Source organism: Eptesicus fuscus, chromosome 20, assembly GCF_027574615.1.
Source record: "Eptesicus fuscus isolate TK198812 chromosome 20, DD_ASM_mEF_20220401, whole genome shotgun sequence".
Lineage (NCBI taxonomy): Eukaryota > Metazoa > Chordata > Mammalia > Chiroptera > Vespertilionidae > Eptesicus > Eptesicus fuscus.
This window is the reverse complement of record NC_072492.1, coordinates 49,831,524-49,858,619: the sequence shown is the minus strand read 5'-3', so window position 1 is coordinate 49,858,619 and position 27,096 is coordinate 49,831,524. Positions and strand designations below refer to the sequence as shown.

At 65.5% G+C, this 27,096-nt stretch overlaps 2 protein-coding genes across 4 annotated transcripts in view; one reads left to right on the top strand and one right to left on the bottom strand.

Annotated features, from left to right (window-relative positions):
• DNAH17 (dynein axonemal heavy chain 17) overlaps positions 1-830 on the top strand; it is a 75,233-nt gene extending 74,403 nt beyond the window's left edge. Inside the window, exon 81 of the mRNA XM_054709931.1 lies at positions 583-830. Within this exon, the coding sequence (XP_054565906.1) occupies positions 583-830 (248 nt within the window). The remainder of the gene's footprint in view (positions 1-582) is intronic.
• PGS1 (phosphatidylglycerophosphate synthase 1) lies at positions 163-26,577 on the bottom strand. Of its 3 annotated transcripts, none has more exons than XM_054709928.1 (10): positions 26,426-26,577; positions 18,206-18,395; positions 16,371-16,448; positions 15,841-15,940; positions 14,945-15,134; positions 13,905-14,083; positions 12,620-13,141; positions 6,539-6,687; positions 3,707-3,834; positions 163-675 (listed from the first exon to the last, which is right to left on the bottom strand). In XM_054709928.1, exons 1-9 carry the CDS (start codon positions 26,557-26,559, stop codon positions 3,715-3,717), a joined length of 1,662 nt encoding a protein of 553 aa, XP_054565903.1. In that variant the 5' UTR covers positions 26,560-26,577; the 3' UTR covers positions 163-675; positions 3,707-3,714. The 3 variants fall into 3 exon arrangements, with proteins under 3 accessions (XP_054565903.1, XP_054565904.1, XP_054565905.1); XM_054709929.1 differs by lacking the exon at positions 163-675 and adding an exon at positions 704-764; XM_054709930.1 differs by lacking the exon at positions 163-675 and adding an exon at positions 704-764 and having other exon boundaries at positions 6,539-6,614; positions 12,780-13,141.
• Between the last annotated feature and the right edge of the window lie 519 nt (positions 26,578-27,096).

Here is a 27,096-nt window from a genome sequence, read left to right as displayed (position 1 = left end):
CCTCCTGGGGGGCCTGGCACTGGCTGTCCGAGGGGCCGGGAATGCACAGCAGGAGGAGGCCACCGGGCAGCCCCTACACCACCACACAGGCCTGAGCCACTCTGCGGGGACATTCCCCCTCCCTGGGGGCCGGGCCCCGTTCCCACATCACCACAGACCCGCTCAGCAGCCATCTCCACGTTTATTCTGGGGTCACAGATGGGAAAGAGAACAGCACTCAACAGGGAGGAAACACCAGCAGCCCAGATGGAGGCAGCAGTTCCAGGCAGATGTGGGGCGGGGGGGTGCGGGGGACAGGGTCGCGGGGGCGGGGTCGCGGGGGCGGGCGGGCAGAGCAATGGCCGCCTGCGGAGGCAGCTCTGGAACATCCTGATATGAACGGGTGGAGCGCCGGGGAGCTGGGCCCGGTGCACCGTGGGGTGCGGGCAGTCACTCAAGCCCCGACGTGTCCCGCTCACGACTCCATCTTCGGCGATTCCCGTGCCCCTGCCCGGGCCCAGGCCCAGGCCCGTGCGCTGGGGCGGAGCCAGCCGCCGGCTCTCCCTCCGGCCCTCCCGGGCTCACAGCAGCACTGCCCCGCAGGCGCTCGCTGGGACACGCAGACCGGGGTCATCGCCGAGGCGCGGCTGAAGGAGCTGACACCGGCCATGCCGGTCATCTTCATCAAGGCCATCCCTGTGGACCGCATGGAGACCAAGAACATCTATGAGTGTCCCGTGTACAAAACACGCATGCGCGGCCCCACCTACGTCTGGACCTTCAACCTGAAGACCAAAGAGAAGGCGTCCAAGTGGGTGCTGGCGGCCGTGGCGCTGCTCCTGCAGGTCTAGCCACTCCCCGCGGGGCCAGGCCTGGCCGTCATCGCCCTGGGACTAGCATGGACTTGCAGGAACTGAAGGCCGCTGTCTGGCGACACGCTCAGGGCCCGTGAGCGCGTGCACACCTGATCAGCCAGACGGCGAGGGCAGGGGGGGGGTTTGCATTAAAACAACTGAGTTACTGAGCTGTGCCTGCCTGTCAGCTCCACACTGGTGACCACAGGGTGTGGCACATGGCACAGGCGTGGACAGGGCTGGAGCCCCAGCAGCCGGGGCAAGTGTCCCAGGACCCAAATCCCCAAGCCGACCTCCCTGGAGGGCCAGCTAAGTTCTTCCCAGCGGCAGCAGGGAGGGAGGTAGGACCCAGCGAGGGGACAGGGGTGTCCCATGAACAGGAGCTGCCACCTCCACAGCCCCCTAAGCATCATCTGCCCCCTTCTCTGGGGAGAGACCCTCCGCAGTTAGGGACGCCCCTCCACACGCAGGTGCCATCTCCACGCAGCTGAAGCGCGTCCCCACCAACTGCCCACGTCCGCCCGGGCTGAGCATGGACTCTCAGGACCAGCTTAGCCATGTCCTGGGAGCTCACAGGCTTCCACACAGAGCCCCACACAGGGCAGCAACTCCGTCTTCCTCATCTCTGTCCCGTCCTGCACGCCTGGTGTCTGCCCCACAGCCTAACTCAAAGCCGGGGCCCGGCGGGGCCGGGAAGAGGGGGAGAGAAATCACCCCTCAGCTTAGAGGGTGGGCTGCAGCCAGGAAGGCAGGGGTCTGGGCCAAGGAGCCCAGGTGCCCAGCAACCACCTCTGCTGGCCGGCAGGGGTCGCTGTGGCCCTTCCGTCCAGGCGCGAGGGACAGGAGGAGAGGAAAGGCCAGTGGCCACCAGGCCACTCACCGTGAATCTCCGATAACCCGACGGGAAGGCTTTCCAAGTGCCTCCGGGGCCTGAAATAGTGACTGTTCCCACAACACACTGGGGGCTGCCTGCGTTCTCCCCAAACTTCCCGGGACCTTCCCCCGGGACAATCGGCGACAGGAGAGCAGGACGGTGAACCTGACGTGCATCTCAGCGCTGAGTGGGGAGCCCGGCTGAGCGGGGAGCCCGGCTGAGCGGGGAGCCGAGGTCGGGAGCAGCCGGGCTGTCCTGAAGGTAATTAGCAGAGACGAGTGGCGTGGGGAGGACAGGCCGCAGGGAGGAGAGGCGGGGGTGGCCAGCGGGCAGCCCGTGATTGCTCTGGTCCCACAGAACCTGCAGGAATGTGAGCGCTGTTTACCGAAAGCCTCTGTCCAAACAGAACCCGGGCCCGGCACATTCTTTTGGCTTCTCGGGTCTAATCGTCCCACAGCACGATTTAATAACTAGTTGGGAGGCAAACAGTTGACTGAGGCGCTGCAGCCCCGGGCAGTGGCCACCTCCCAGCCTCCAGCCCTCAGGCGGCCGGGCCCTGGGGGCGCGATGCCCTTGGTCAGCCACCAGCTGCCCCGCCCTGGAGCCGCCCGGGGCCTGTGGAGGGGGCGGGGCCTGTGGAAGGGGCGGGGCCTGTGGAAGGGGCGGCAGAGCCGCCAGAGCCACCAGTCCTTGGGAGGGAGCCGTGAAGACGGCCAGGCTACGTGCAGACAGAACCCAACCTCGTCCCGTCCCCGGGAGGCCGACTCCGTGCCCTCCCAGCCCCTGGCGGGGTGCAGGCTCAGCAGCAGGTCTGCGGTCTGCGTCCGAAGACGCGGGGGGGGGGAGAGGCAGGGCTTTTACAAACGCCCCAGGCACGGAGCAGGGGACACGGTGAGCCCAGTAAAACGTTTCAAGGTAAAAAATTAAGGAACCCACAGATTAGAAGAGACTCAGAGCCCAGGTCCCCAATCACAGGGCATGGGCCTCGTCTGGACCTCAGTCTAAGGCAGCAAAAGACTTCACTGAGCCCTGACCGGCTTGGCTCAGTGGATAGAGCGTTGGCCTGTGGACTGAAGGGTCCCGGGTTCGATTCCGGTCAAGGGCATGTACCAGCGGGAGGTGTCCAGGAGGCAGCTGATCGATGTTTCTCTCTCATCGATGTTTCTAAATCTCTCTCCCTTCCTCTCTAAAAAATGTTTTTAAAATAAAAAAAAAAAAGACTTCACTGGAATAAAAACACCGACAAGGCGGCGGGATGGCAAACACCTCCCGGCATCTGATGACACGGATCCCTGATGTTCCGTCGGCACCACACTGGTCCAGTGGCTGGGGGGGGGGGGGGGGGGTTCTATTCTAGGGGCCCAGGGGGACCCACGCTGTAAACACCGAGCTCCGTGCTAAATACGCCGGCACAGCCCTCCCTCAGCTCCGACTCCCCCCCCCTCCCCCCCACAGCCAAAGGCCCAAACGTCCCCGCCCCCCCCCCCCAGGTGTGGCCAGGACGGGCGGGCCAGCCGGGTGAGAGTCCCACCTCTATGGCAGCCACACCCTGCCCGGCCCCCCGGCGCCTGGACAACTCCCACCGCTGCGGCCCCGTCACAACTGCCGCGGGGAGAACACCCCCCGCGCCTCCGCAGGCGCACGGCACAGGAGAGCCAGGGAGAAGGCCACAGCCCCGCGGTCTGGCTCCCGCGGTCTTGCCTGGAGAGCCACGGCTGCCAGGGCGGCGGGCCGGAACCTCCCCGAGCAGAGGGCATCCTCTCCCACTCCTCCTGCCTCTAACCACGTGCACGGCTCCGAGGAGGGGACACGGGCCCTCGCCCTGTGACCTGACCCCGCACGGCCGGCCCTGGGACTCGGTGGAGGGGCACCGGGCAGCGGGAAGGGCTCTCGTTCAGCATCGGGCCCCGCACACGCTGTGACCGCCCACGCCCCGACACACATGTGACCAGCGAACAGACCCGGGGCTGCACGGGGTGGGCGGCACGGGAGGCATCACCTGTGTCCTCAGAAGAAGTTCTTAATCAGCGGGGTCACCATCTTCACCCACAGCTTCACCTGCCGACCAGGCTGCTGGAAGGTGGCGGGGGACACGGCGCCCGACCGCAGGTAGAGCTGCGCCTGCTCCTGGGGAAGAGCACAGGGTCAGGTCCGCGGCCCGCCAGCCGTGAGCACGGAGCCAAGCTCGGCGGCCGCTGCTGAACGGAGACCCGCAGGAGCGCGGCGCCGGCGGCTCAGGGCGAAGAGCTGGCCGGTGAGAAGCAGCTCGTGTCCGCCCTCGCCCACCGAGGTGCTGCCCTTTGAGGTGACTTTTTAAGTGAGACGTATTTCTCTCGAGTTGGCAGTTTGCCGCGTCATTAAACCCAGTGCAGCCTCCCCCGGGCACACGGTGACACAGGCGGCGTGGCCTCGGCCCTCCAGCCTTTCTCAGCTTCCCCGTGAACGTCACTTTCAGACTCAAACCGAGTTCAGGAACGCTTTTCTAAGCCCGGTCAGTGAAGGACGAGGGTTTCCTGTTCGCTTTCGCAGGGGCGGGGGCCCGTCTGCCCCCGGCCTTTGGCGATCAGCTGCCCCATCCCACACTCCCGCGGAGACCCAGCAGCCACGGCAGGAAGGCGCCCTGCCCACTGCCGACCAGCAGCACCGGGGAAACTGCGGGGAGGGCTCTCCGGGCCGGAGCGAAGGCGGGTCCCTGGCCAGCTCCTGCCCTGCGGAGGGCGAGGCCACCGTGCCGCGGAGCACTGCAGACCCGGCCCCAGCTTCCCGGCCCAGCTCCGAGCCCCGGGGCCTGGCGGCTGCGGCGAGGGCCCCAGCACTGACTGAGGGGCCTGACGGACAAGCGGCGTCGGTCTGGGAGGCTGGTCCCCACGCTCAGCCTCTGCTGCAGTGACTGCAGCCAAGAACTCAATCCGATCCGCAGAGGCTCAGGCTCCCCGACCACCGACCACCGGCCACGGATGGAGAAGGAAGTCAGCTGCCGGCCCGCGGCCTCAGGGAGTCTTTCTGGTCACAATGGGTAAAGCTGTTCTCCCAACAAAACCAGGAAGCGCCTGTTCTCTGGTCCGTGCTGAGTGAAGGGAGGGACTTCGGGCTCCGACAAACGTCTCCCACTCCCGTGCCCAGCGTGACCCCCGGGCCTGCCCTCCCACGGAGCGCTCCGGGCGCCTGGGCGCGGGCCGGCAGCGGGTTCCAGGGACTTTCTGGGCTGTGCTGAGGCCGTGTGGCTGGGCAATCCTGGGCTGGGGTATCCACGGGCCTCCCTGGGGGCGGCCGCAGTCCCAGGACACAGGCGGAATTCTCTAGAAACACGCTCCGCATGTCGGTGTGCCTGGAGGACAGAGGACTCTCTGTGGCGTGGGCTGCCACCCCCACGGTCCCAGCCCTGGGGAGTCAGGTTTGGGGAGAAACAAACTCTCCCAAGTATGTCCCTGGGGACAGCAGCTCCCAACCACAACCGCCGGCATTTCTCGAGAACTAGGATGTGGGCTCCGTCCCCTTCCTCAGGAAGTGGGGCGCGGAGCCAGTCCCAGAACCCAGGGCCAAGCCTGGGGGTCGTGCTCCCCCAACCAGCTGGGCCATGGAGACCTCGTCCTGGCCCGAGGCCACGCTCACGCCAACGACGCTCTTGTCCGGGCTGAACCTCCGGGCACAGGGAGGCAGAAACGCAGGCCGGCCGCCCCCCGCTGGGCCCGCGGCAGAAACCTGCTGAGCTGAGCAGATGCTGGGCCACCCGCACCACGACCGCCGCCACTTCCTCTCGCCCTTCACGGAGCCTTCCCGGCACCGAGGCCCCCAGATGGCAGGGCAGATCCCAGGGTCGCGGCCGGCCGTTTCCTCCTCAACAAAGGCTCCAACAGTTTCGCAACAGCAATTCCCAGACGCGAGAATAAAAGCTTCCGAGACCAGCGAGCTCGGGCGGCCACCGCGGTGCTGTCTGCGCCGCACTCAGGCGACGCTGGAAAGGCCTCCAACGCGCGGGCCCAGAGCAGCGCCCAGCTTTCAGGTGCGGCCGGGGCTCCGCTCCCCAAAGTCTGCCTGCGCTGGCCCAGGCGACGGCACGTGGAGGCACCGGCTCTCCCAGGAGCTCTGCTCTCCCCAACACAGAAACCAACCTGCCGCCACCGGGAGGGCGGGCCCTGCGCCAGGGCCGCCCCTTCCCCAGGGACGCCGCTCCCCGGTCCTGCGCGCCCACCTCCGACCCTGCACGCCTGCCACACCTCTGGGCCCTCAATCCGCAACCAAGCCAGACCACCACCCAGGGAAACCACCTGAAATAAACCAACAGAATCCAAGTCGTTGGTGCAAACAGACTGACCCAGGGCACAGAGAGGTGTGAGCGGGGCTGTCGGCCCCGGGAGCCCCCTGCACCGGACCCCCATCTCTGCGCCGGCAGCCGCCTTTCTCCGGCCTCTCCGGCTCCCCTTGCGGGTGCTGCTCCCTCCCGGCCCCTCCGCCTGGGGCCCCTCCTCTTGCCTCTCCCTCCCCGTTCTCTGGGAGGGTCTTTTCCTGAAATGATGGGGTGCTGCCTGAAGCGCCTCCCAGACGGGCCAGGACCCGAGCAAGCCTGCCTCCCACCTCGCGCCTGTCCAGTGGGCCCGCGTTCCTGCGAGAGGGTGGGGAACTCGGCTGTTTTGCATCCGGGGAGAACAGTCTCTCCTTCCGGGAGGCAGCCGAGGAGGAGAGCTGGCCGCTGGGTGCAGGGCTCAGCCAGCAGCCCCCACCGCTGCCTGGCAAGGGCTCCGGTGCCTCCTCACTGCTCACTGCTCGAGGGACACGGTCCTCGAGGGACCGGCCACGCCCCCTCCCCGGGGAAACCCACCTGCAGACCCACCTGGTGGAGCTGCTGCTGCAGGGCCTGGCTCTCCGTCACGATGGCGATCTGGGCCTCCAGGTCCCGGTGCACCGACCTGTACCCAAAATTAGGAGAGCCAATCAAGGTGAGGCAGGGCAGGCCGCTCCCAGCCAGGTACAGCCAGAGGCCTGCGGGAAGAGGAGAGGTGCAGAGTGAGCTCGGCGGGCTCCGCCTCCCTGCTCCCTAACAGAGAAGCACCCCCGCCCCTGCCCCGGCCCCTGGGAGACGGGGCTCACCTGGGCCTGCTCTCCGCCCGGCCCTCAGGTCCGCGGCGGCCTGGCCGCCCCCCCCCAGGTGGCTCACTGGGGCGCCCTGGTTCTGCTGCTACACTGCTCCCCGGGGCCCCTTGCCAAGCCTGACGACAGGTGGGTTCTTAGAGGGACCCTGGCGGTGCAGGCTCCCCTCCTCCCAGCTGCCTCCCTACACCCCCGCCCCCTCCTCTGCCAACATGACCTTTTCAAAGGGCCCGGAGCGTGACTGTCACGAGCGAGCACATGAAGCACACACCGCGCTCCTAAAATAGCAGCGTTTCCTAACTCTCACTCAGGGCGAGAGCACTTCCAAGAACGTCTTGGGTAAGAGATGACGACGCCGCTTCCTGTAAAGGGCTCGACCCTCCACGCGCACGCGCACGCGCACGCAGGGGCCACATCACAGCCGCCTGCTTGCCGGTGTGTACCGTCCATCCACGGCCCACCCACCAGCCACTGCCTTGCCTTGTCAAGAGGCCCCACGGAGCCAGGCTGGCCCTGGACCTGCTCCGGTGGCCAGGGGCCCAAGGAAAATGCCAGCTTGTCCCCTGCACGGAGAGCAGGCTCAGAGCCCCGTGCCGCATCACTGCCCTGAGCCTTCCGATGCCAAGAGCGGCCCCTTAAGCCGTGGTGTGCTCAGTGCTGCCCGCCAGCCAGCGCCCGGCTGCTCGGAGGCACAGGAGAGGGCGCGGGCGCGGGAGCGGAGGCCGCCACCCGCATGGGGGACACGGTTACGGCCAATGTGGCTCCCCACCCGCCTCCCCACGGCTCCTGCACCACAGGGTGCGGGGGGCGGCTGCAGGGCCTGGTCCCAGGGCCCTTTTATTTGTAAAATCTGCGTGAACGGGCGGCTTCCAGGCAAGGCAGCCACTGCTCGGCCCTCCCGGCAGGCAGCCCACCGCCAGGTCCTCCACACGCACCTCTGCTCTGCAACCTGTTCTCATCACCAACCCCAAACAACCTTTTCAGACCCCATTTTCCTAACTGCCACCCCAAAAGGAGTTCTATTATCACGGCTACACTGCGCACTGTGTGTGTGCTACACGCTAAGGCCACGCTTCCAGTGCCTCCCCGCACCCGGGAGATGGCACCCCACTCCTCCCTCCCTCCTCGCCCTCTGGCCTGGCTGCACTCGGGACCACAGAGGCACCCAGCTGTTGCCCCACTGGCCACCCGCCCAAACCCCAGGGTCTAGTTTCACTGCAGACTTTCGCCCACAAAAGCTGATCAAGACCAACTGTGCGACGGGCGGCCTCGTGGCGAGCGCCCTGGAGCCTGGAGCCGGCTCTGCCGCGCCCTGCCCGCTGGGAGAGGGGGCACAGCGGATGGCGAGGGCCCGCTGAGCCGTTTCCTCCCTCGCGTCGGGAGCGCCGGGTGCCTACAGGCAGCCTCACTGCCAGGAAACACACTTCCCAGCGGCCAGAAACCTGTTATCAGGCCCCGGCTCCTGGCTCAGCCTGACCTTTGGCCCCGGTCTCCAGATTCCAGGAACCCCAGGTTAGGGAGGGCTCTGCAGCTGGTGCGGGCGTTCAGAGGGGCCAGGGGTCTCGACTGGAGTCCCGACCAGGGGGCCGCTGCACACGGAGCCCCTTAGAAAGGGGGACACCTGCTCCGCTGTGTTCTCGCCTGCAGCCCCGCCAGCTCCACGGCGCTGCCCCCAGGGCACCTGCTTCCCATTCCCATTCCCTCAGTGTCACCTCCCAGCGCCGTCAGCCTGGACGGAGCCCCTGCCCAGCTCCGTCTCCCGAACCCTCCCCACGGCCTGATGTCCCATCTGAACAGGCCGCCCGCTTATCGCTGCCCTCGGTAAATAAGCCTCGGAGGACGGGAGTCAGTCGCCATGTCCCCGTGTCCCGGATGCTGCCGGGCACAGCAGCCCGGGGCCGACAGCTGTCGACAGTGCGGCTTCCCCGACGCTGGGAGTAAATGACCCTCCCGTGAGGCCACGCCGAGGACAATCCTCTGACACCCCCTCCTCAGCCCCCCACAACTCTGCAGGGCACCTCAGGGTCTCAGACCCCGTAATGATGGGGCAGACAGCTCGGTTCCCGCCGTCCTGACGCACAGCAGCAGGAAGGACCACGCCGGCCTGGGAGTGCGTGCGGGCCGGTCTCAGGTGCGCAGCCGCGGCCCTGCCCCGAGCACACCTGCCGCCCAGGTGGGACGTGCCCCAGGTGTGCCAGGCAGACAGGGTGGAGCTGCCCAGCTCTCACTGCGAGTTCACCTTCGGGCACTGCGCCAAGCGGCCTATCGGGAAGGCAGTAAAAACGGTGGCGATTCTCACCGCCATTAACAGGTTTCTGCAGCCTGAGCCAGAAACCTCGCCATCCGAGGCCTGCCCCGCCCGCCACACGCTGCTCAGGCTAGTGCTGCGCCCAGGTGAGTCAAAGTCAACGTCTCAAACCCCTTTCCGACCCTTTCCCTGAAACATGCCCGTGAGCTGAGCCCGCGGCCCAGTGTGGATGGGGCCTCTGCCGGGGCTGGGCAGCCTCCTGCCCCCCCTCGGACCGCCCCTCCACGGAGCACAGGCCCCACACCTCACGCGCACTCGGGCCCCGACGCTGCTGCCGCCAGGGGTCAGGTGCTGGCAGGTGGACAGCAGGTGGATGGCCCGCCTCGCCGCGTTAGGAGGGGAACCAGCTGTTCTGCGCCTGCCCCCGGGGCCCCCCTCCACCTGGGCCAGAGTTCAGAGGGGACACTGGAAGCAGCCGAGATGCGCTCAGTAGGTGCGCAGATAAGCTGGCCCATCCAGACAAGGGAGCACATCCAGCAGTGAAAACGAATGAGCTTCGAGGATGCAGGCCCTTACATGCATGTTCCCGGAGAAGGCGGCACACTGCATGGTCCGCACATGGTGTGAGCACAGGGCAAAGCCGTGGGCACCGGACAGAGAGCAGTGGCTGCCAGGCCTGGGGGGGGCGGGGGGACGACAGGCAGAGCAGAGGCTCCAGGGCAGCGGAAACCTCCGTGTGACAAACGCACAGAAAGCACGCCGCCAAGGGGACCCCCCGGCAAGCTGTGGCTCGGTGACACTGCTGTCAGTGCGGGTCATCCGTGTGACCGCGTGACTGCCCGGGCTGGGTGCTGACCACGGGGGAGGCCGTGCAGGTGCGGGGCAGGCCACGTAGAGGTAAAAGGAAGTAAGTGAATACATAAGGACGCAAACTTCCAGCGGTAAGAGAACTTGCCCGTGAGCTGCCACCGGTAACGTGCCGTGCCTGGCAGCGGACATCCACTAAACCGGCGGCGAGCACCGCTGCCCCGCATCCAGGCCTGCCCCAGCCTCCCGGTGAGGGCCCGGGCCAGGCCCCAGGAAATGAGACCAGGAACCCCAGAGCTGCCAGCTGGCTGAGGACCCTCCCCAGCGGCCCCCAGAGGAGCAGGTGAGACCTCTGCCTTCGTGCTCACAGGAAGAAGAGCCAGAAACCACAGGTAACCGGACCCTCTCCTCGCCAGGGGGCCCGAGGTTCCCACAGCGTGTCCACCAGGCGCACGGGCCACCCTCTCACGCGAGTGGGGTCCTGTACCCTCACCCCGTTCTACAGACGCTGGACCGAGTCCCGCCCCCTCTGCCAAAGGCGAACGTGGGCCGAGGACCAGGCTCTGCGACTCCACGGGAGCCCCTCCGCGGACGCGTGCTCCCAGGTCCTTCGGTCTGAGCAGCGTCCTTTGCAGGTGAGCCCACTGCGCTGGCGTCTCCCGTGCGGCTGGAGAGCGGGAGGCTCCTGGCTCTCAGACACCCACGTCTACCGAGGAATCAGCCCGCATGCCGGGGGCACGCCTGTACCCGGCCCCCCGCCACACAGCTGCTCTGCAGCCTAGGACCACGGAAAACACCGCAGTGACACCCGGCCCGCGCAGGTCACCGCGGGACCGCTCCCGGCACCTGCTGCCCGCTGTGGTCACTTTCCCGACAGGTCACCTGTCCCCACCCAGCCAGCCGGCTTCCCACGGGCAGGCACCAAGCGGAGCTTCCTGCGTCACCAGGCTCACGGGGCCACCAGCAGGGTCAGCACACAGGCCTCCGATGCCCGGGGTGTGCAACGCTGGGACCCAGAAACACAGCGGGGCTCCGGCTCACTCTCCCCACCAGCGGGCTCGTGGGAGCAGGAGCGAGATGGGCCTGGGCTGCCCCAGGAACCTCAGCCGTGGGCAGGAATGGTCAGGGTCCAAACACAGACACGCCCCCTGCACCCAGCACGGGCCTGGCAGAGGGCCCAGTCACTCAGTGGCCACCGCCCCACCCCCCTACCCCACACCACCCCTGGCTCCCGGCTCCTGCGACACAGGAAAAGGGGCTGGCTTCAGACCCCCCGCTACCAATCAGCCGCAAAGCAGGAAGGACCCAGGCCGCCCGCTAAGCACTGAGTGACCTCTGACCTCTGGCTCCCGGCTTAAGGGTGAGCCCCTGCTCCACCCACCCTCCCCCTCGCACACAGGCAGGCGCACGCCCTGGGATTCCTGGCCTTCCCTGCACTCCAGTCTCCGGAGAGCAGGCCCCAGCCTGCGGGGCGGGGCGGGCGGAGGAGTGGCAGGGGCTTGCCCGTCCGGGAAAAGGCGAGACGCACTGGAAAAGCCTGCTGGGTGTTTCTGTCTCAACGGTAACTGGGGAGTCACTGCACAGCACAGCTTCAGGGAAGTGACCCACGGCCTCAGGACCACGGGCCAGGCCCACCTGGGACCCGAGGCAAAGGGAGCCCCTTCCCGACGGGCCACGGGGCAGACCAGAAGCCAGCCCTGTCCAGACGAGCCTCAGAGCAGCTCCCAGGCACACACATCCCCTCTCACTGCCCAGTTCTGTCGCGATGCCCTCCCCTGGGCACAAAGCCAGAGCTGAGGGGTGGCCAGCACCCTCCACGGCTGGCCTGCCTGTCGAGACCCCTGACCTCCAGCTGGCTTAGCCAGTGACATGAGCTGGGATCAGAACAATGGGCCACTCCTGCCCACCAGGCAATGCCACCTGCCGAGCAGCCCCATGGGGCTCCACGTGGGGAGCGGACACCACCCTGGAGGCAGCAGCCTCCTGGGGAGTCAGGTTCAGTCCCCAGAGGGTGGGTCCAGTTCGAGGGGGGGGGGGGTGGCTCCCCGCAGTGCAGCCCAGACGAAAGCCAGGGTTTCAGAGGAAGAGTGCAACCCCAGGCGCCCAGAGGACCTCCCGCCTCACAGACCAGCAGACGAGAGGACCCCACCCGGAGGCCGCCAAGGCTTTTCCGAAGCCTCCAGAGCAGCCCAGAATCAAGACGGGCCTCTGAGCGCCGAGCAGGAGGGAGGGCGCACCACCTCCGGGCGCTCAGGCCTAGCGCTGCACTCCCTCCCTCCGGAGGCAGGACTAGCCACTGGGCGGGCGGGCGGTCTCCCCGAGGACGGGCCGCCGCTGCTCAGCACAGCTCCATCCGCCCCACGCCTCCCATCTCAGCCCACGCCCCGGGGCTGTGCACACGGCCGCTCCAGGGAGGCGAGGGCTGCCCCAGGGTCCTCACTCACAAACTCAGACTGGGACCCACGGTCACGCAGCACCGTCCACATGGGCGCTGGGAGGGCACAGCCTCCATTTTCCCAGAGTGCAATGGGGAGGGGAAGACTGAAAACGGGCTGTTTAGGACCAAATACGTGCCCCCTCGCCATCCTGAGTCCCGAGGGGGACGCGGCGCTGTGGGAGCGCCAGGGTCAGGGGGCTCTCCTGCCCGGCCATCCGCCCGGGAGGCTGCGTGACGCCCATGACTGGCGCTCCACGTGCCGGCGCACAGGAGAGGTTTGCGTGCGCGACCTGCAAGCAGAGGGCAGCGAGGCGCCCGGGCTGGCCCGGTACCTTTGGCGTGGAAGGTCCAGTCCCGCCGCCAGTACTCCTGCAGCCGGACCCGCTCCTGCTGCCCCAGGCTGCACACCTCCCGGTAGAACTGCCGCTCGATGTGCACGTAGGCGGCCGGGATGGCGCCCGCCACCCCCTTGGCCCCGAAGAAACCGTTCACCTCCGGGGAGGCCAGCAGGATCTGGTACTCGGCCCGCGTGCCCAGGACCAGGTCCATGTAGGCCTGGGTCAGGTTGAAGTAGCCGGTGGTGAGGTAGACCCTGGCCCCGCACTCGGCCTCGGTCAGCAGGGTCGCGGTGACCGCCTCGTCGATCTGGATCTCAAAGGGCTTCATCTGGACCAGCGGGTAGATCCACGTGTCCGGCGCTGGCCTGCGGTCACCGGCGGCCGCGGCGTCCTCCTGGGGCCCGAGGGCGTCGCTGTGGAAGGTCTGGGCGTGCAGCATCTGCTGGCGGGTCCGGGCCGAGTTGATGACACCCATGACCCGAGCGTTGGCTGCCTTGCAGTACGCAGCCCGGTCACCTGGAGGGACACGGGGAGGGGGTCAGAGGGCGTCAGCCCTCTCCCGGCATCTCACTCGCCCTCCCTGCCTGCGGGACCTGTTCTCTGCACGCTCGTGCCCGGCCTGTTTGGTTAGACCAGGGTCGGCCATGTTTTCCGTGGGCAGAGTGAACAGTTTAGGTTCTGGGAACCAAAGGGCAAATGGGCGAACATGCAGGCCCGACTCCCACAGCGAGGGAAGAGGACCCCATGCGCCTTTAGGGACACACTGAAAAGCTCGTGGTCACAACGGAGCGTCCGGCGGCGGCAGGCAGGGCGGCACAGAGCCCATCACGGGGACGGGCCGGCCTCCACTGGGCGCCCGCTCAGACGCTCCCATCCTGGGGGACCCAAGGAGCACCTCCCCAGGTCTGGTGGGTCTGGTTTAACCCCTGCCCTGCGCTCTGACACTCGCCACCCCAGCAGCAGACTTAGAGGCCCCCAGGAAGTCAGAGCCACGGAACCCCAGGAACGCAAAGGCCCCGAGAGCCAGCTGCCAGGCCGGCAGCACAGGCTGCAGTGGGGCCGAGCGCAGAGCCTCTGTGCGAGGGAGGGCCGAGGAGGGCGGACTCCAGCACCCGACGCCACACTCCCTCCTGGCTGCTCCCTCGCCCACAGGGCACGGCTGATGGCCAGTGGGTCACTCTGTCTGGCTCCAGTGACAAAAGCAGAACCAGGCAGAGGCGGCTCTCCTCGGCCCTCACGCCCCCCGCCCCGGCTCGGGGGCAGCGCGGCCGGCGCCCACCTTGGTAAGGATGCACCATGCCCTCCACCACCTGCACGGTGTCGTCGCCCTGCAGCTGCAGGGACACGTCGCCCACGGCGTCCACCAGCTCCGTGAAGAAGTCGGCGACGTCGGCGCAGTCCTGCAGGAACACGTAGCGGTCCTGGCGGTTGGTGAAGTAGGAGTCGCTCAGGTTGGCGCTGCGGGAGGAAAGCGGGTGAGGACCGGGCCCGAGGTGCCCAGCGGTCCCGGTGACGGTCTCGGACACCAGCAGGAGCGCTGACAGCCCGGAGCCAGACACAGCGCAGGAGCGGCCAGTGAGCAGCTGGCGACTGAGCGTGACCACTCCCAGGAGACAGGCAGGAGCGGCCGGCGCCCACCGCCGGGGGGGGTGGTTTCTGGTGAAGTGACGGTGCCCAGGTGCCCTCCTGGCTCTGCTGACGTCACCCGTCCTCTCCGATCTCTGGTTTCTCGTATGTCAAGTGAGGAACCCACGGCCCAGGTCCCGGTGAGGATTTGAAGGACACACGCAGCAGGTGCTGGGTGAGCATGGCCTGCCTTTTGTTTTCAGAATGAAGGGGTGACAGAATCTACTTACCGATTCAGTTTTCTTTTATGCCCCGCCTCCCACGCCCTCCCCTTTGGCACCCTCCGCTGTTCTCTGTCTGCGGGTCCTGTGTTTTGTTTTCAGGGTGATGTTGTTGTTTTCCAGATTCCACATCTCAGTGAGATCACGTCTTTCTCTGTCTGACCTGCTTCACCTCGCTTACTACCCTCTGGGTCCACCCACGTTCTCACAAACGGCAAGGCTGCATCCTTCTTGCTGAACAACATCCCACTGTGCGTACACTCCACCTCTTCACCCACCTCGCTGCTTCCATATCCTGGCAACCGGCTACGTGTAACCCCTGTGGGCATCCAGCTTCCAGGGCGGACACGGCGCCGAGGAAGACGGGCGAGGGGCGAGAGGCGAGAGGCGAGTGGACTGGACGGGCCAGCAGGTCCCGAGGCCCCGGGCGGGGAGCCCGCTGGGGGAGACGCTGCGGAGGGAAGCCACGCACCCGCTCAGGATGACGTTGTCGTCGAAGAGGTACACCTTGATGTGCTGCAGGCCGATGGTCTCGTTGAAGCGCTCGGGCATCAGGAGCCGGAGCAGGCCGCGGAGGTTCGGGGTGTGGAAGAGGGAGACGCGCACCTGTTCCGGAAACCGCCGCAGCAGAGGGAGCAGCATCGTGCGCGAGTTCTTCCTGCCTGAGCACAGGGCGAGCGGAGGGAGGACGGGTTCGCCCGGGAACGGCAGCGCCTGCCCGGCCCACGGGCCTGTGCTGCCCGCGCAGCTGGTGCCGTTTCCGGGCAGCGGAGCGCGGGGCACCTCTGTTCTGGTCGCCCGCTGCCCAGGGCGGGGCTGATGTGGTCGGTGCAGGAGACCTTCTGTCTCCCCCGTCCAGCACCCACCGGCCTCCTCCTGGTCACCCGCCTCAGCTGTCCTGGGGGTGCCACCCGCCCTCCCTCTTGGCGTTTCCGCTCTGCGTGACGACCGTGCCCACCCGAGCCCGCACCCGGCCCCACAGCGGAGGGCACCAGGCCTGGGTGGGGCGGGGCCGCACACTTGGAGGCCTGGGGCAGCCACTGGGAGCTCTGGTCTGGCCACCAGGGAGCCGACTCTTCCAATGGACAAGATGCCACGGCGAGAAGGGCCTGGCCATCAGAGGCCACCACAGGGAGGAAGAAGCCACAGGACACGGGCCAGCAGGGGGGTCCTGGGGACACCCCCGAACCCTCGTACAGCCTGCCCGAAACAGGTGGTCATGGGAGTCAAACAACTCTCTCTGCCTCCGCTGTTCTCAGCTGGGCCCGCAGTCCCAGCCCCAGAAGGAGCCTGGCTCGGGCGGTCAGGCCGTCCTCACCCCGCTCGCCTGGGAGGTGGGCCAGAGGCTGGGAGAGGGGGGGCACCCACCTCGGGAGCCCCGCAGGAAGTCCAGGAGGATGGACACCTTGAGGGCGGAAGGACACTTCGCTTGGAGTGACTTTTCCAGGGTGCTCTCCAGACAGTCCACCTGCCACGGCACAGGGGGCAGACCCAGGGGGAGATCGTTAGGAACGGCCCATGTGCCGGCCATGCCGCCGACCGGGGCACACCCCGTCCTGGGCACACCCCGTCCTGGGCACACCCCGTCCTGGGCACACCCCGTCCGCGCTCAGAAGCCGGCACCACAGAACTCCTCCACCTGAGGCCGCCTCGGGAGCAGCGGGGACCCTGTGCCGGGCGAGGGGGACACTGACCAGCAAGGTCAGAGGCCAGGACCGGGCCTCCCCACGCCCTCCCCGTCCTCCCGACCTGCCCCAGTATTTGGGGCCACGAGAGCAAGAGCTGGCCATGCGACGGGGCCAAGGAAGGGCCGCTCTCCGCCAGCACCAGGCGCTGGGCAGCGAGAGGTCTGGAGGCAACGCCCTGCTCCCCCCAGGACTGCTCCCCCTCAACCTTACCAGCTCCTGTTCCAAAGGGCCTGTCCCCAGGTAGAGAGACGCCATCACGACCCGCCTCTTGGCTGCTTTGATCTGCCCCTGAAAGGAAGGGACATCGCAGAGTTCACACCAGCATTTCCATGTCGCTGAGAAAATACAGTCCTTCGACCGTGGAGGCAAGTAACACCCCACACTGAACTATCCTGACCCCAACATGGACGGACCCACAATCCTCCCTAGAAATACTCCGCCGAAGTTAAAGCGTGCTCCACCTGCACCAGACACCGCGCCGCTCTCGGGGAGGGCGTGCACACGCCTGGGACGGCCTCACGCTCAGCTGAGACGCCATCACTGAGCACAGTGCAAGCCACGCTCCCCGCCCCGTACCCCCCCCCCCCCGCACACACCTGCACGTGTGTGTGAGCGTGCGCAGGGCGTGCGGAACACACACGGAGGACAGAGCTGGGGGAGGGTGCGGGCGCAAACCTGCGCGGCCGGAGTTCTAGGAGGAGCACGTGTCCCTCTTGAAAGGCAGACGGACAGGTATGGACACACGTAAACAGAACATCCCGACATTCCAAGACGACGCAGCGCATCAGTCCCACAGCCGTGCCCTCTCCCTGGCCCGGCACAGCCCCCTGCACCACAGCCCCGACAGCACGGGGACCGGCCGGACCGGCTGCGCCCTGTCCAGGGGGCACAGCCCGCGGGGTGCAGGAAGTGCGGCGTCTGCCCGGGACGGCTCAGAGGCAGGAGAAGGCTCCTCCTGGTCTCCGCAGCCCCCCGCCGAGCAGGTGCGCAGTGCAGCCGCCTCCTGGCCAGGGGTCAGCACGTGGAGACTCCGTCAGCCACCGGACACCATGAGGACACGAAGAACCGGTTTCTTCCAGCCCCGCAGAGAGCCGCGCAGAGCACAGAGCCAACAGCCTCAGCCGCACTCACGCCAACGCGGGCGTGTGGGACAGGCGAGCGGGGGGGCGGGGGGCACGCAGCCACACGCACACAAACACACAGACACACACATACAGGCCCAGACAAATAGACAAATGTACACACGTACACACACAGGCAGACACACACACAGAATTCGTTCGGGAAGGAGCCGGCCAGGAAGTAAGCTCAGGGCTAAGGGAGAGAGCGCAGCATTCGCGTGCCGGCTGTCTGAACTCGGCAGACCTGGGCTCTAACCTCACTGTCCTATGAACTCCTGAGTTCATGGCAATAAAAAGTCATCAGCATTGAATTACTTCACTCCAATGAGCAGTTCAGCCACAGAGAACTAGAGGCGCATGAACTCCTGGGGGACCCCCAGGGCCAAGTTCTGCTGGGCCCACAACCGGAGCCCGCGCCCCAGGCCGCTGCCACGCCTCTGCAGGAGCGGGAGGCCGGCATGTCCCCGGCCACTGGGTCTGCACCCCGCACACGACGCCCACCCACCCATGACGCGGCTTGTGGGCGCTGTCTCCAGGGCACAGGTCCAAGTGCCCGGCTAGGATCCGGCTCGTTCCTTCCCGGCCGTCGCTAGCAGGGCCGCCGTGCGGGGCACATGCCCTCATGCCTCCCCTCTGGTGGGCTACCCCTCAGCACAGGACAGAGGAGCCCAGGACGGCCCTCGCTGCCCCCATCTGGGCTGCTCCACCTTAGCCACACAGGGAGCTCTGACCCCGGCTCACTCACCCACCTGTGAGCTGGAACCCCACGGGCAGAGCCCACAGGAGGGAGCTGAGCAGCCATTGAAAGCTTCCAGAACAGAAGGTGCCCCCACCCAGGATGCCCCAATCTCACACCCGAAGCCCCTACCCCCACATCCACCACACTCTGCCTTGCCCACGCGCTCTGCCTTCAACACCACTCACCTTCATGAGCTCAAAAAACTCGGCGGGGGCCGAGAGCACCCTGACGTGGGAGCTGCAGACGCCGAACTCGGGGACCAGGTTTCTGATCCACTGGAACCGGTGCACGCCCTCCGGGCACAGGCAGCAGGGCGGGGAGGTGACCTGGGGGACGGTTGGGGACAGCAAAGGAGCCAACAGCAGCCATGGCGACCTGGTTAGAGACACAGAGGGTCAAGCTTCGCAGACGCATCCTCAACGTCTCCCTCCGCTACTGGGGAGAGGAAGAGAAGGATCTTTATTTTACTTTTTTGCCCATTTCGGATTTTCTAGGCCATTTAAGTGAGCCCAGCTCACACTCCGCACACAGGTTTTCCCTTCGGCCCCTCCGAGCTGAGCAGCTGGAGCAGTGCCGATGGCTGTGGACAACCCCACCTTCACGTGGGCCCCACGCGCCTCCAGACTGAGCGCTCCCAGCAGCCCCGGAAGCCACTGCTGGGCTCCTTACTCCTGCTGCGCACGCGGCCCCAAGCGCCAGGGCCCCGCTGCCCCAGCCCGCCAGCGGGGAGACAGCGGGCTTGGCTTAGGGAGAGTCAGAAAAGCAAAGGTCTCCCGGATGGACGTTTAGTGCGGGGCCGGGATAAAAGACCATGGTGAAAGCAGCTTTCTCTCTCTCTCACTCCGGCAGGGAGAGAGGCTGGAGCAGGAAGAGGTCAGGGGAGGTCATCTCAAGAGGCGCCGGGGTGACACCACTGCCCTCCCTGCTGCCCACGTCTTTGGGGGCCGCGCCCCGCCTCCGGGCTGCCCTGGCCGACACAGGGAGCTGTCCCCTGGCCCACAGTCCCCCGAGGCGGCGACTGCAGGACGCTGGCCCTGCCCGGGAGCCCTAGCTGCGCCGCCCCCGCCTGGAACACCTGTGGGCACGGGAGGGGCGCCGCGCACAAACCCGGCCAGAATTCCCGAAAACTGCGGCAGGAAAACCCTCCTCAGCGTGTGACCTCGGAGCCTCGTCCCAGAGGGACTGGGGAAAGGACGCTTAAACACCCCACGGGCTGAAGGACCACGGATTCCAGGAAGGTGACCTCATGGGCTTGCCTCCTGACCCCGCCGATCTTCCCAGCGCTGGTCCACGGCCCTGCAGCGCCAGGTGGCCCACAGCTGTGCTTCCCGGAAAGCCGCCTGCCCCAGCCACCGAGTGCCAGAAACTTTAGTCAGCGAGGAGGGCACCGCAGCCTGGATGCGGGAGGCCTGGGGGGGGGGGGGGGGCAGCAGTGGGAGCAGCTGGGCCTCCTGCCGTCTACGGGGTGGTGACCCCACGCGCACCGGCGGGCACCAGCCGGCTGGGTTTCTCTAGCTCCGGCTGCCGGCAGCAGCTTGCACAGGAAAGGCGAGAAGCTAACAAGGGACTTCGGCCTCAGCTCCCCAAACTGCGGGCCGACCTCCTGCGGGGCTCAGGCCACCTTCTGGGGGAGCAGCGCTCCTCAGTCCAACGGAGCCAGAGGCGAGGGAGAGCCGCCCAGAGAAGCCCAGGGCCTGGTCTAAGGTTCACTACCACACAGTCTATCTGATCAGGGTCAACCTCTCCCCGTCTCACAGCACTTGTCAGGCTCGGACCGTAGACCATAAAGAGACCTCGGCACTGGCGGGTTTGGCTCAGTGGATAGAGTGTCAGCCCTCGGACTGAAGGGTCCCGAGTTCAATTCCGGTCAAGGGCAGGTACCTCAATTGCAGGCTCAATCCCTGGCCCTGTCGGGGCCATGCGGGAGGCAACCAATCCCCGTGCCGCTCCCACATGGATGTTTCTCTCCCCCTCCCCCCCCCGCATCCTTCCACGCTCTCTAAATATCAATGGAAAGGTTCTTGGGTGAGGACTAATCAAAACAAAAAACAGAAAGCCAGGCACCTGTGCCAGGCCCTGCGTCCGGTCCCATGCACCCTTCCTGCGCCAGGAGGCTCTGTCGGCTCCCAGAGAGGAAGCCGAGGAAACACCTCCCGGGCACAGGCACCGGCAGAGGGAGAGTGCCAACCTGGGCCTCCGGCCAGGTCACCGCGTGAGCCCCGACGTGCACCGTGGAGGGCACAGGGAGGAGCCGGCTCAGCCCCTGCCTCTCACAAACCCGGTGCCTCACGGGCCTACACACCTGACATTACGGGAGAACACCAGAAAACGCGCTGAGATTAACTAAATAAGATCAAAACACGGTCTGTGTGCTCCGAGGGACGCCCGAGCTCTGCGCTGTCCACACCCTGGCACCTGCCGGCCAACAGCTTTCAAAGCCGGCACGGACGGGAGTGTGCGCAGAGCTGGCCGAAGCCACCGTCGCCAGGAAAGCCCAGGGGTCCCGTGGGTGTCAGCCCACGGCCAGCGGTGTCCTGCTGGGAGAGGCCTCTGGCAGGCCCGGGCGACGGCCACCGTGGGCGGGTCCCTGCAGGGCAGCTCTCGCCGGGAACCGTCTGCCAGGGCCTGAGCCAGGATCTGCCGAGGCCTTCCTCGTGGCTTCCTGTGGAACCTGTGCCCCGACAGGTTTGTTTTGTCGGAGGAGCAGCAGCCAAAGCCCATTAGGCTGCTGGGATTCACGGAGGAGGCCCGGCCTCAGTGGCCATTTCATCGCCAACGAGGCAGGTGCCCGGAGGGGGCTAAGTGTCCTCTGAGAGCACCACAGGGGCAGGCAGGCTGGGACAGCCACGCCCAGCTGCCTCGGGGCAGGAGGGGGTAGGGGGTGGAGGGGTGCACAAGCAGCCCCCCATCTGAGCGCCACTGCTGGCTCCCCCAGAGCCCGCTCAGGGACCCATCTGTTTCCTTCCAGCTCAGCCAGAGCCCCTTGGCAGTTAGTTCCCGCTCTCCACCAGGGAACCCCTGGGAATCTTCTCAGAAGATGTCTCCCCGAGCACAGCAGCCTCCTGCAGTGTCCCTGTGCCCGGGCCGAGCACCTGCGCCAGGCCTTCCCCTCACCCAGGGAGCTTTCCCAAGGAGCTCGAGTCCCAAGTCAGAAACCTCACCCCAGGGACCAAGGGGCAGGGAGCTGGCCGCACAGCCCTGTCGCACTCACGTGGAGGGCCTGTCAAACTCTAACTGAAAGCGGAGGCTACTGTTTACGTCCCCCTCTTCTCACCCAGACTAGAACCCTCAGCGCAGGGCTGGCCGGACACACACATGAGTCCCGCATCTAGCCTGGGCTCCCGAGTTTCCCTTTCTCAGCACCTCGCTCCCTCCCTAGTCACAGGAGAAGCGCCCACTGGGCGCTCGGCACAGCAGGGCGTGTGGAGAACGGGGCTTGGGCAGGAGCGGGGGCGCCCGGCATTCAAACTCCCAACAGGCAGACAATGCCAACCAACGCCCAGCCCCCACTCGCCAAGGAGCAATGGGACTGGAACCCTCTCCACAGGGCGCCTGGCCTCGGCGAAGGTTCGGCCACATGGTGTAAGGCTTTCCGCCGTAAGCGAGGGCAGCGGACGCCTACCTGGCCCACACAGGACCACGCAGCCCACCCCCCTGCCCGTGCAGGGCATGGGACGTGAGCCAGCGGAGAGGCTGTGGACACGCCTGCTTGCAAGGCAGCCTCGGGGAAGGCAGCGCAGCTCCCCTCGCTTTTCCCGACAAGACAGGAGAGCTCCCGTTCGCCAAACTGAAGCTGACGCCACACCTGGCGTGCTCCTGTCTGGCTGTGGCAGCAGCTGAGACCCCTGGGAGCCCCCTCCCCCGCAGCGCAGGCCGCAGTGAGCCGCCGCAGGGCTCCGGACGAGCACACGGGGCGGTCCGGGCTGTCCTCGGACGCTGACCGCAGGACAGCCAGGAGTCCGCGCACCGGCACTGGCTAAGCGTCCCCACTGCGGGCTCAGAGCCGGGTCTGAAGCTCCGCGAACTGTGGGAACGCTAAGACTTATGGGACAAGCTCTGTGGCTTGGGTCCCCCCCACTTCCGTGCAAATCAACCAGAAAAGACAGAAGTTTTTAAAAGAAACTGAGCTCTCTGGATTGCCTTATTTTCAGAAACGGCGATTTTAAGAAAAGCTCCCCCCTCCCCGCAGCCATACACAGTGAAATGTAAAAAAAAAAAGTGAACTAATGCGAAAAGAGCAACCGTCATAACACTTCCTGAGAAAGGCTCGAGAAACTACCTGCAGGTGCCGGACTTCCTGCGGCCGCCCGGGCAGCCCTGACTGACTAACGCAAGACCCAGGCTGCCCGGAAGTGATGGATCCCCGATTCCCGCAGGTGACGACAGACTCAGGCCCGCTAGGCCCCCTCCGGAAGCCAGCATCTGGCCACGCACCGGCCAGATGGCCCTCCTCCTGACTTGCCAGAAACAAAGCCGATTGCATCACGGGGCCAGAAAGCCAGACTAGAACCCACGGCGCAGGGCTGGCCGAACGCACGAGGCCACCGAAGTGCGGACGAGGGCCCATCCCGTGCTCTGGGAAGCAGGCGGCTTCGCGGCAGCCTGGGAAAGGACTTGCTGACGTCCATCCGAGCGTGTTTACCGGGGATTATCTACCAGCACACTCTAACCCCGGCTGCTTCCTGTCCATCCTCACGGCAGACGGACCGCCTCGTCCTCCAGCGGCACCGTGCTCGGGGGAGATCTGCGAACATTAACTTGGCTACAACGTAGACGTCTGTCCGTCCCAAACCTTACTTCAATTCCGTGTAAGGTCAAAGGTGAATGACTTGGAGAAGTCATGCTTTAATTGGAAACCTCCCCCTCCCACTCAGCCTACTGCTATAAATAGACCAAGAGGGACCCCACGAAGCCCTCATGAGTAAGGAGGGCTGGGTCCCAGCATCAAAGTGCAAAGAAACAGTCATTTCTGGAAATGTGATGGTCCCTCAGGGCAGAAACTGCTCCCAGGTTAACCAAGGGTTTGCAGATCTGACGTCACAACGTAAGAAACTCTAACTGAAAGCGGAGGCTACTGGTTACGTCCCCCTCTTCTCACCCAGAGAAGTCAGCCCCCTCGGCCCCCCAACACACACACCTAGAACAGAGAACATAGGACTTGAGTTTCAAAAACAAAGCCTTTTCTGCACATATCGCTCAAAGTGAAAACGGTGTGAGTTTTTAAAGGGGCCACAGAAAAAACCCCTCCTTGACTGGCAGGTGAGCTCATGGCGATGCACTAACACCGTCTTGGCACACTTCCCACCAGGTCTCGCTCCAGATGACACGTCGGCCCTGGTGACTCCAAAAAAGCCTTCTGAGGGTTTGTCCTCCCCCTCCTGAGCTCCAGACCTGCCAGTCAACTGCCCACGGGACCCCTCCACGTGGACACGCCTGGATAGCCTCTCATCCTCCCCCAACCTGGCCCTTCCTTCCTCCCTGTTGTAGTGAAGCGTGCCACCATCCACAGTCAGTCACCCAAGTCAGAAACAGGACCCACCTCCTCAGCACTCTCCCCTCTACACAGCCCCCTCCGTCCCCCCACACCAGCCCGCTCTTCTATTCTGACTGTCCTGACTTCATACAAACCCCAAACCCACCACCATAGGCCTGGACCACTAGCAAAAGAAACTACACAGAATCTCAGAGCCTGCTTCTTGGGATCTTGGCCCAGAGGACGGACTGACTCCCAGCTCCCCCCACCCCCTTTCCGATAACTGCTGTCAGCTCCTGGAAATGGTCTGAGCCCCTGTGGACCTCAGAACTGCGATCCCCTGCTGCTGTGATCGTCACTCACCACCCTTCCCGAAGCCCTGTCCCCCATCCTTCACCTAGCCTCCTCCTATTCTCCCAACACATGGCTCTGAGAGCACCACCACCAGGGAGCCTTCTGTGACTTCCAGGTGTGCCTCTGAGGGACCTGACTTTTCCTACCTCAACTCTGCTCTTTTTTTTTTTTTTTTAATTGATTTTTTACAGAGAGGAAGGGAGAGGGATAGAGAGCTAGAAACATCGATGAGAGAGAAACATCGATCAGCTGCCTCCTGCACACACCCCCATCGGGGATGTGCCCGCAACCAACATACATGCCCTTGACCGGAATCGAACCTGGGACCTTTCAGTCCGCAGACCGACGCTCCATCCACTGAGCCAAACCGGTTTCGGCTCAACTCTGCTTTTATTGTGGCTTATGGACCTGAGCATCTTACGTCTTATCTTGGTTTCTCAGTTGCCCAGCCCAGCAAAGCAGTGCTCTCCACGTGCACGCTAGATGGATGAAGCCAGAGTGAGTCAGAGAGAACGGCAGTCCTTCTGGGTCACTAGTTATCAGAAGCCTGAAGCAGAGCTCTCGGTCACTAGGGCTGTATCTCTAACTGAAAGGAAACCACTGCCGGGAAGGAACAGAACCCTCACCGCCGCCTCTCTGGCCGCCAGGACCCGGCAGGCACTCCGACAGCGGGGTCAGACTGGCAAGCTCAAGTCTGAAATGATCTCAGCCCATGACTACACAGAACTATTATCAATGAATCAATGATCCGAGTTACAAGAAACCACACCATTCGGGGAATGAGGAATTGGGAGGTGCAACTGAACGAAGAAAATGAAAGCCAGCCGTCACGGGTGAGTGGCCATGCAAACCCACACACCAAGGCCACAGAGAATCGGAAAAAGAAAAAAAACACCTGCGAACCGAAAAGGGCCAGGCGTCAGAAACCTCGAGCGTGGTAACGCCAGTGGCACAGGCATTCTTTCCAAGGACGGCAAAACACCAATTTCTGGCAGGTGTGCTTCTGTGTTGGTGATTTCACCGAGTTTCTGGTGTAATTGTTGACCCAGAAAAACACCGACTATCTCTCTCGGTTTAATCACCAAGAACCATGGGGCCACTGCACCTACTAACACTATTTACAAGAAGGGATTTGCCATTTTAATTTATTTATTTTAATTTCTTTATTGATTAAAGTATCACATATTTGTCCTCATCCCCCCATTCCCATTCCACACCCCTCCCCACACATGCCCCCACCCCCCTGTTGTCCTTAACCGCTGGTTAGGCTCATATGCTTGCACACAAGTCCTTTGGTTGCTCTCTCCCCCCTCCCCCCACCCTCCCGGGATTTGCCATTTTAGACAATATCCCCACTGACACATGCCCCCGCCCCTCTCCTCTCCCCACCCCCCCCCCCCAAAAGAACACACCAAGAAGACTGTGTTTTTGAGAAGAATTTGTGAAGATTGCCCAACATCCTTTAGCAATCAACCCCAATGTCAAACAATGATGCATGAAGTGGTTTTCGTATAGTTTAAACACGTCCAGGGCGATGACAAAATCGCCTAACCAGCTCGGAGGAGAGAACATTTCTTGAAACTTTAAAACAAATTTCCCAGTAGCCTGAGGCCAGGATGTGGAAGTCACCTGACTTGGCTGTCCCCTGGAAGGGACCGGTCTCTGCTAAGAACCGGTGACCGAAAGCGGCGAGGCCACGCCCACTCCCCCTGGCTGCAATCCTGTGGGTCTGAAAGGCCTTTCGCGGCAGTCGGTTTCCCAGAGTTCCAGCGCCGGACAGTTCCCCTAAATCAAACTCTTTCTGCTGAAAACCTCCGGCCGTCAGCCCTTCCCTTCCCTTCCCTAGAAGCCGCACCCTGGACTGGACCGCAGATCGCGGTACCCAAGAGGCACAGACACAAACCTAAGGCAATGCAAAGGACGCAGTCCTGATATTCCCCCCAAGGATGCAGAGTAAGGCTCGAATCTGATGGGGAAAAAACGTGCTGGAACACGGAGAACTCTTTCCCCTTTTTTTAATCAGCCACCGCAGCGGGCCTCTTGGGGCGGGGGTTCGGGGCAAGTGTTTGCTCTGGAAGCCCGCGGCCCGCGGCCCGGCCTCGAGCCTCCTTCACCGTTTACGTAACTCCCTTCAGTACTTTTCCGGGCGCGGCCCGCGGAAGGCGCTGGCGGAGCGGGCTGGAGTGGGTCCTCCTCCCGGGCCGAGGGCCCCTGCCTCAGGATTGCTTCACGGCCCTCGGCCGGCGGGAGGGGAGGGACACCGCGCAGCACGCCCGCCGCTGACTCACGCCCCGGCCCCGCAGCCGGCGTGACTCCGGGGAAGACCCCCGAGCCCCCCAGCCGGGCGTCGACACTGTCGCCTCCCCCGCGAGGGCACGCACGGCGCCTCGGGCAGGTGCGCGCGGCCCGGGGCGCCCGCAGGGCCACCCCCTCCCCGGGCAGGCGGGCGCCGAGCGGGGACGCGGGCAGCCTGCGGGGCAGGGAGCCTGCGGAGAGCGGGCGGGAACCTGCGGGCGGCGGGCGCGGGACGTGGGGACACGGGGACACGGGGACCCGCTGCCACCCGCCGCCCTCTCACCTCCGGCGCCGGCGGTCCCGGTTCCGGCCGAAGCGGTCGGACAGGCGCCCCAGGAGCGCGGCCAGCCCGGGCCGGCCAGGCAGGAGGCCCAGCAGCCGCCGCCAGAACACCGGCCCCGCCGCGGCCGCCGCCATGGAGACTCGCGGCTTCCGCTTCCGGCGCGAAAAAACTTTATTGACAGCGGCGCGCGGACACGGGGCGGCGCGCGCACGGGCAGCGGCGGGAGGAGGCCCCGCCCCCGCAGCCCCGTCTCTTCGCGGCCGCGGACGGGTGGGCGCAGGCACCCCCCGCTCGGCGTCGATAAGCGGGGACACTGCCTTTCGGACCCCACGGCCCGGTCCGGCTGCGGCTCGGGCGAAACTGGGTTCCCGCCGACTCACTCCGCGCGCCGAGCACGGAAAAGCCCTGCCGGGAGCCGAGCCCGCGGGCACCTGCGGGTCCCTGGGCTGCAGCCCCGCTGTGTGCGCAGGCCACGGAGGCTCCGGCTGTCACCGGCCCCGCCGGGAGGGACGGGCTGTGGCCGGACAGGAGCGCCTTCCTCCAGCCAGAAACACTGTTGGGCTCAGAGTTTTTAAAAAGGAAAACGTTGCAGGATTCGGAGGCGGGAGAGGGAGCGCGGATCGGTTCCCTGTGGCTCCGGGGCGGACCCGCGTGGGCTGGGCCCCGAACCT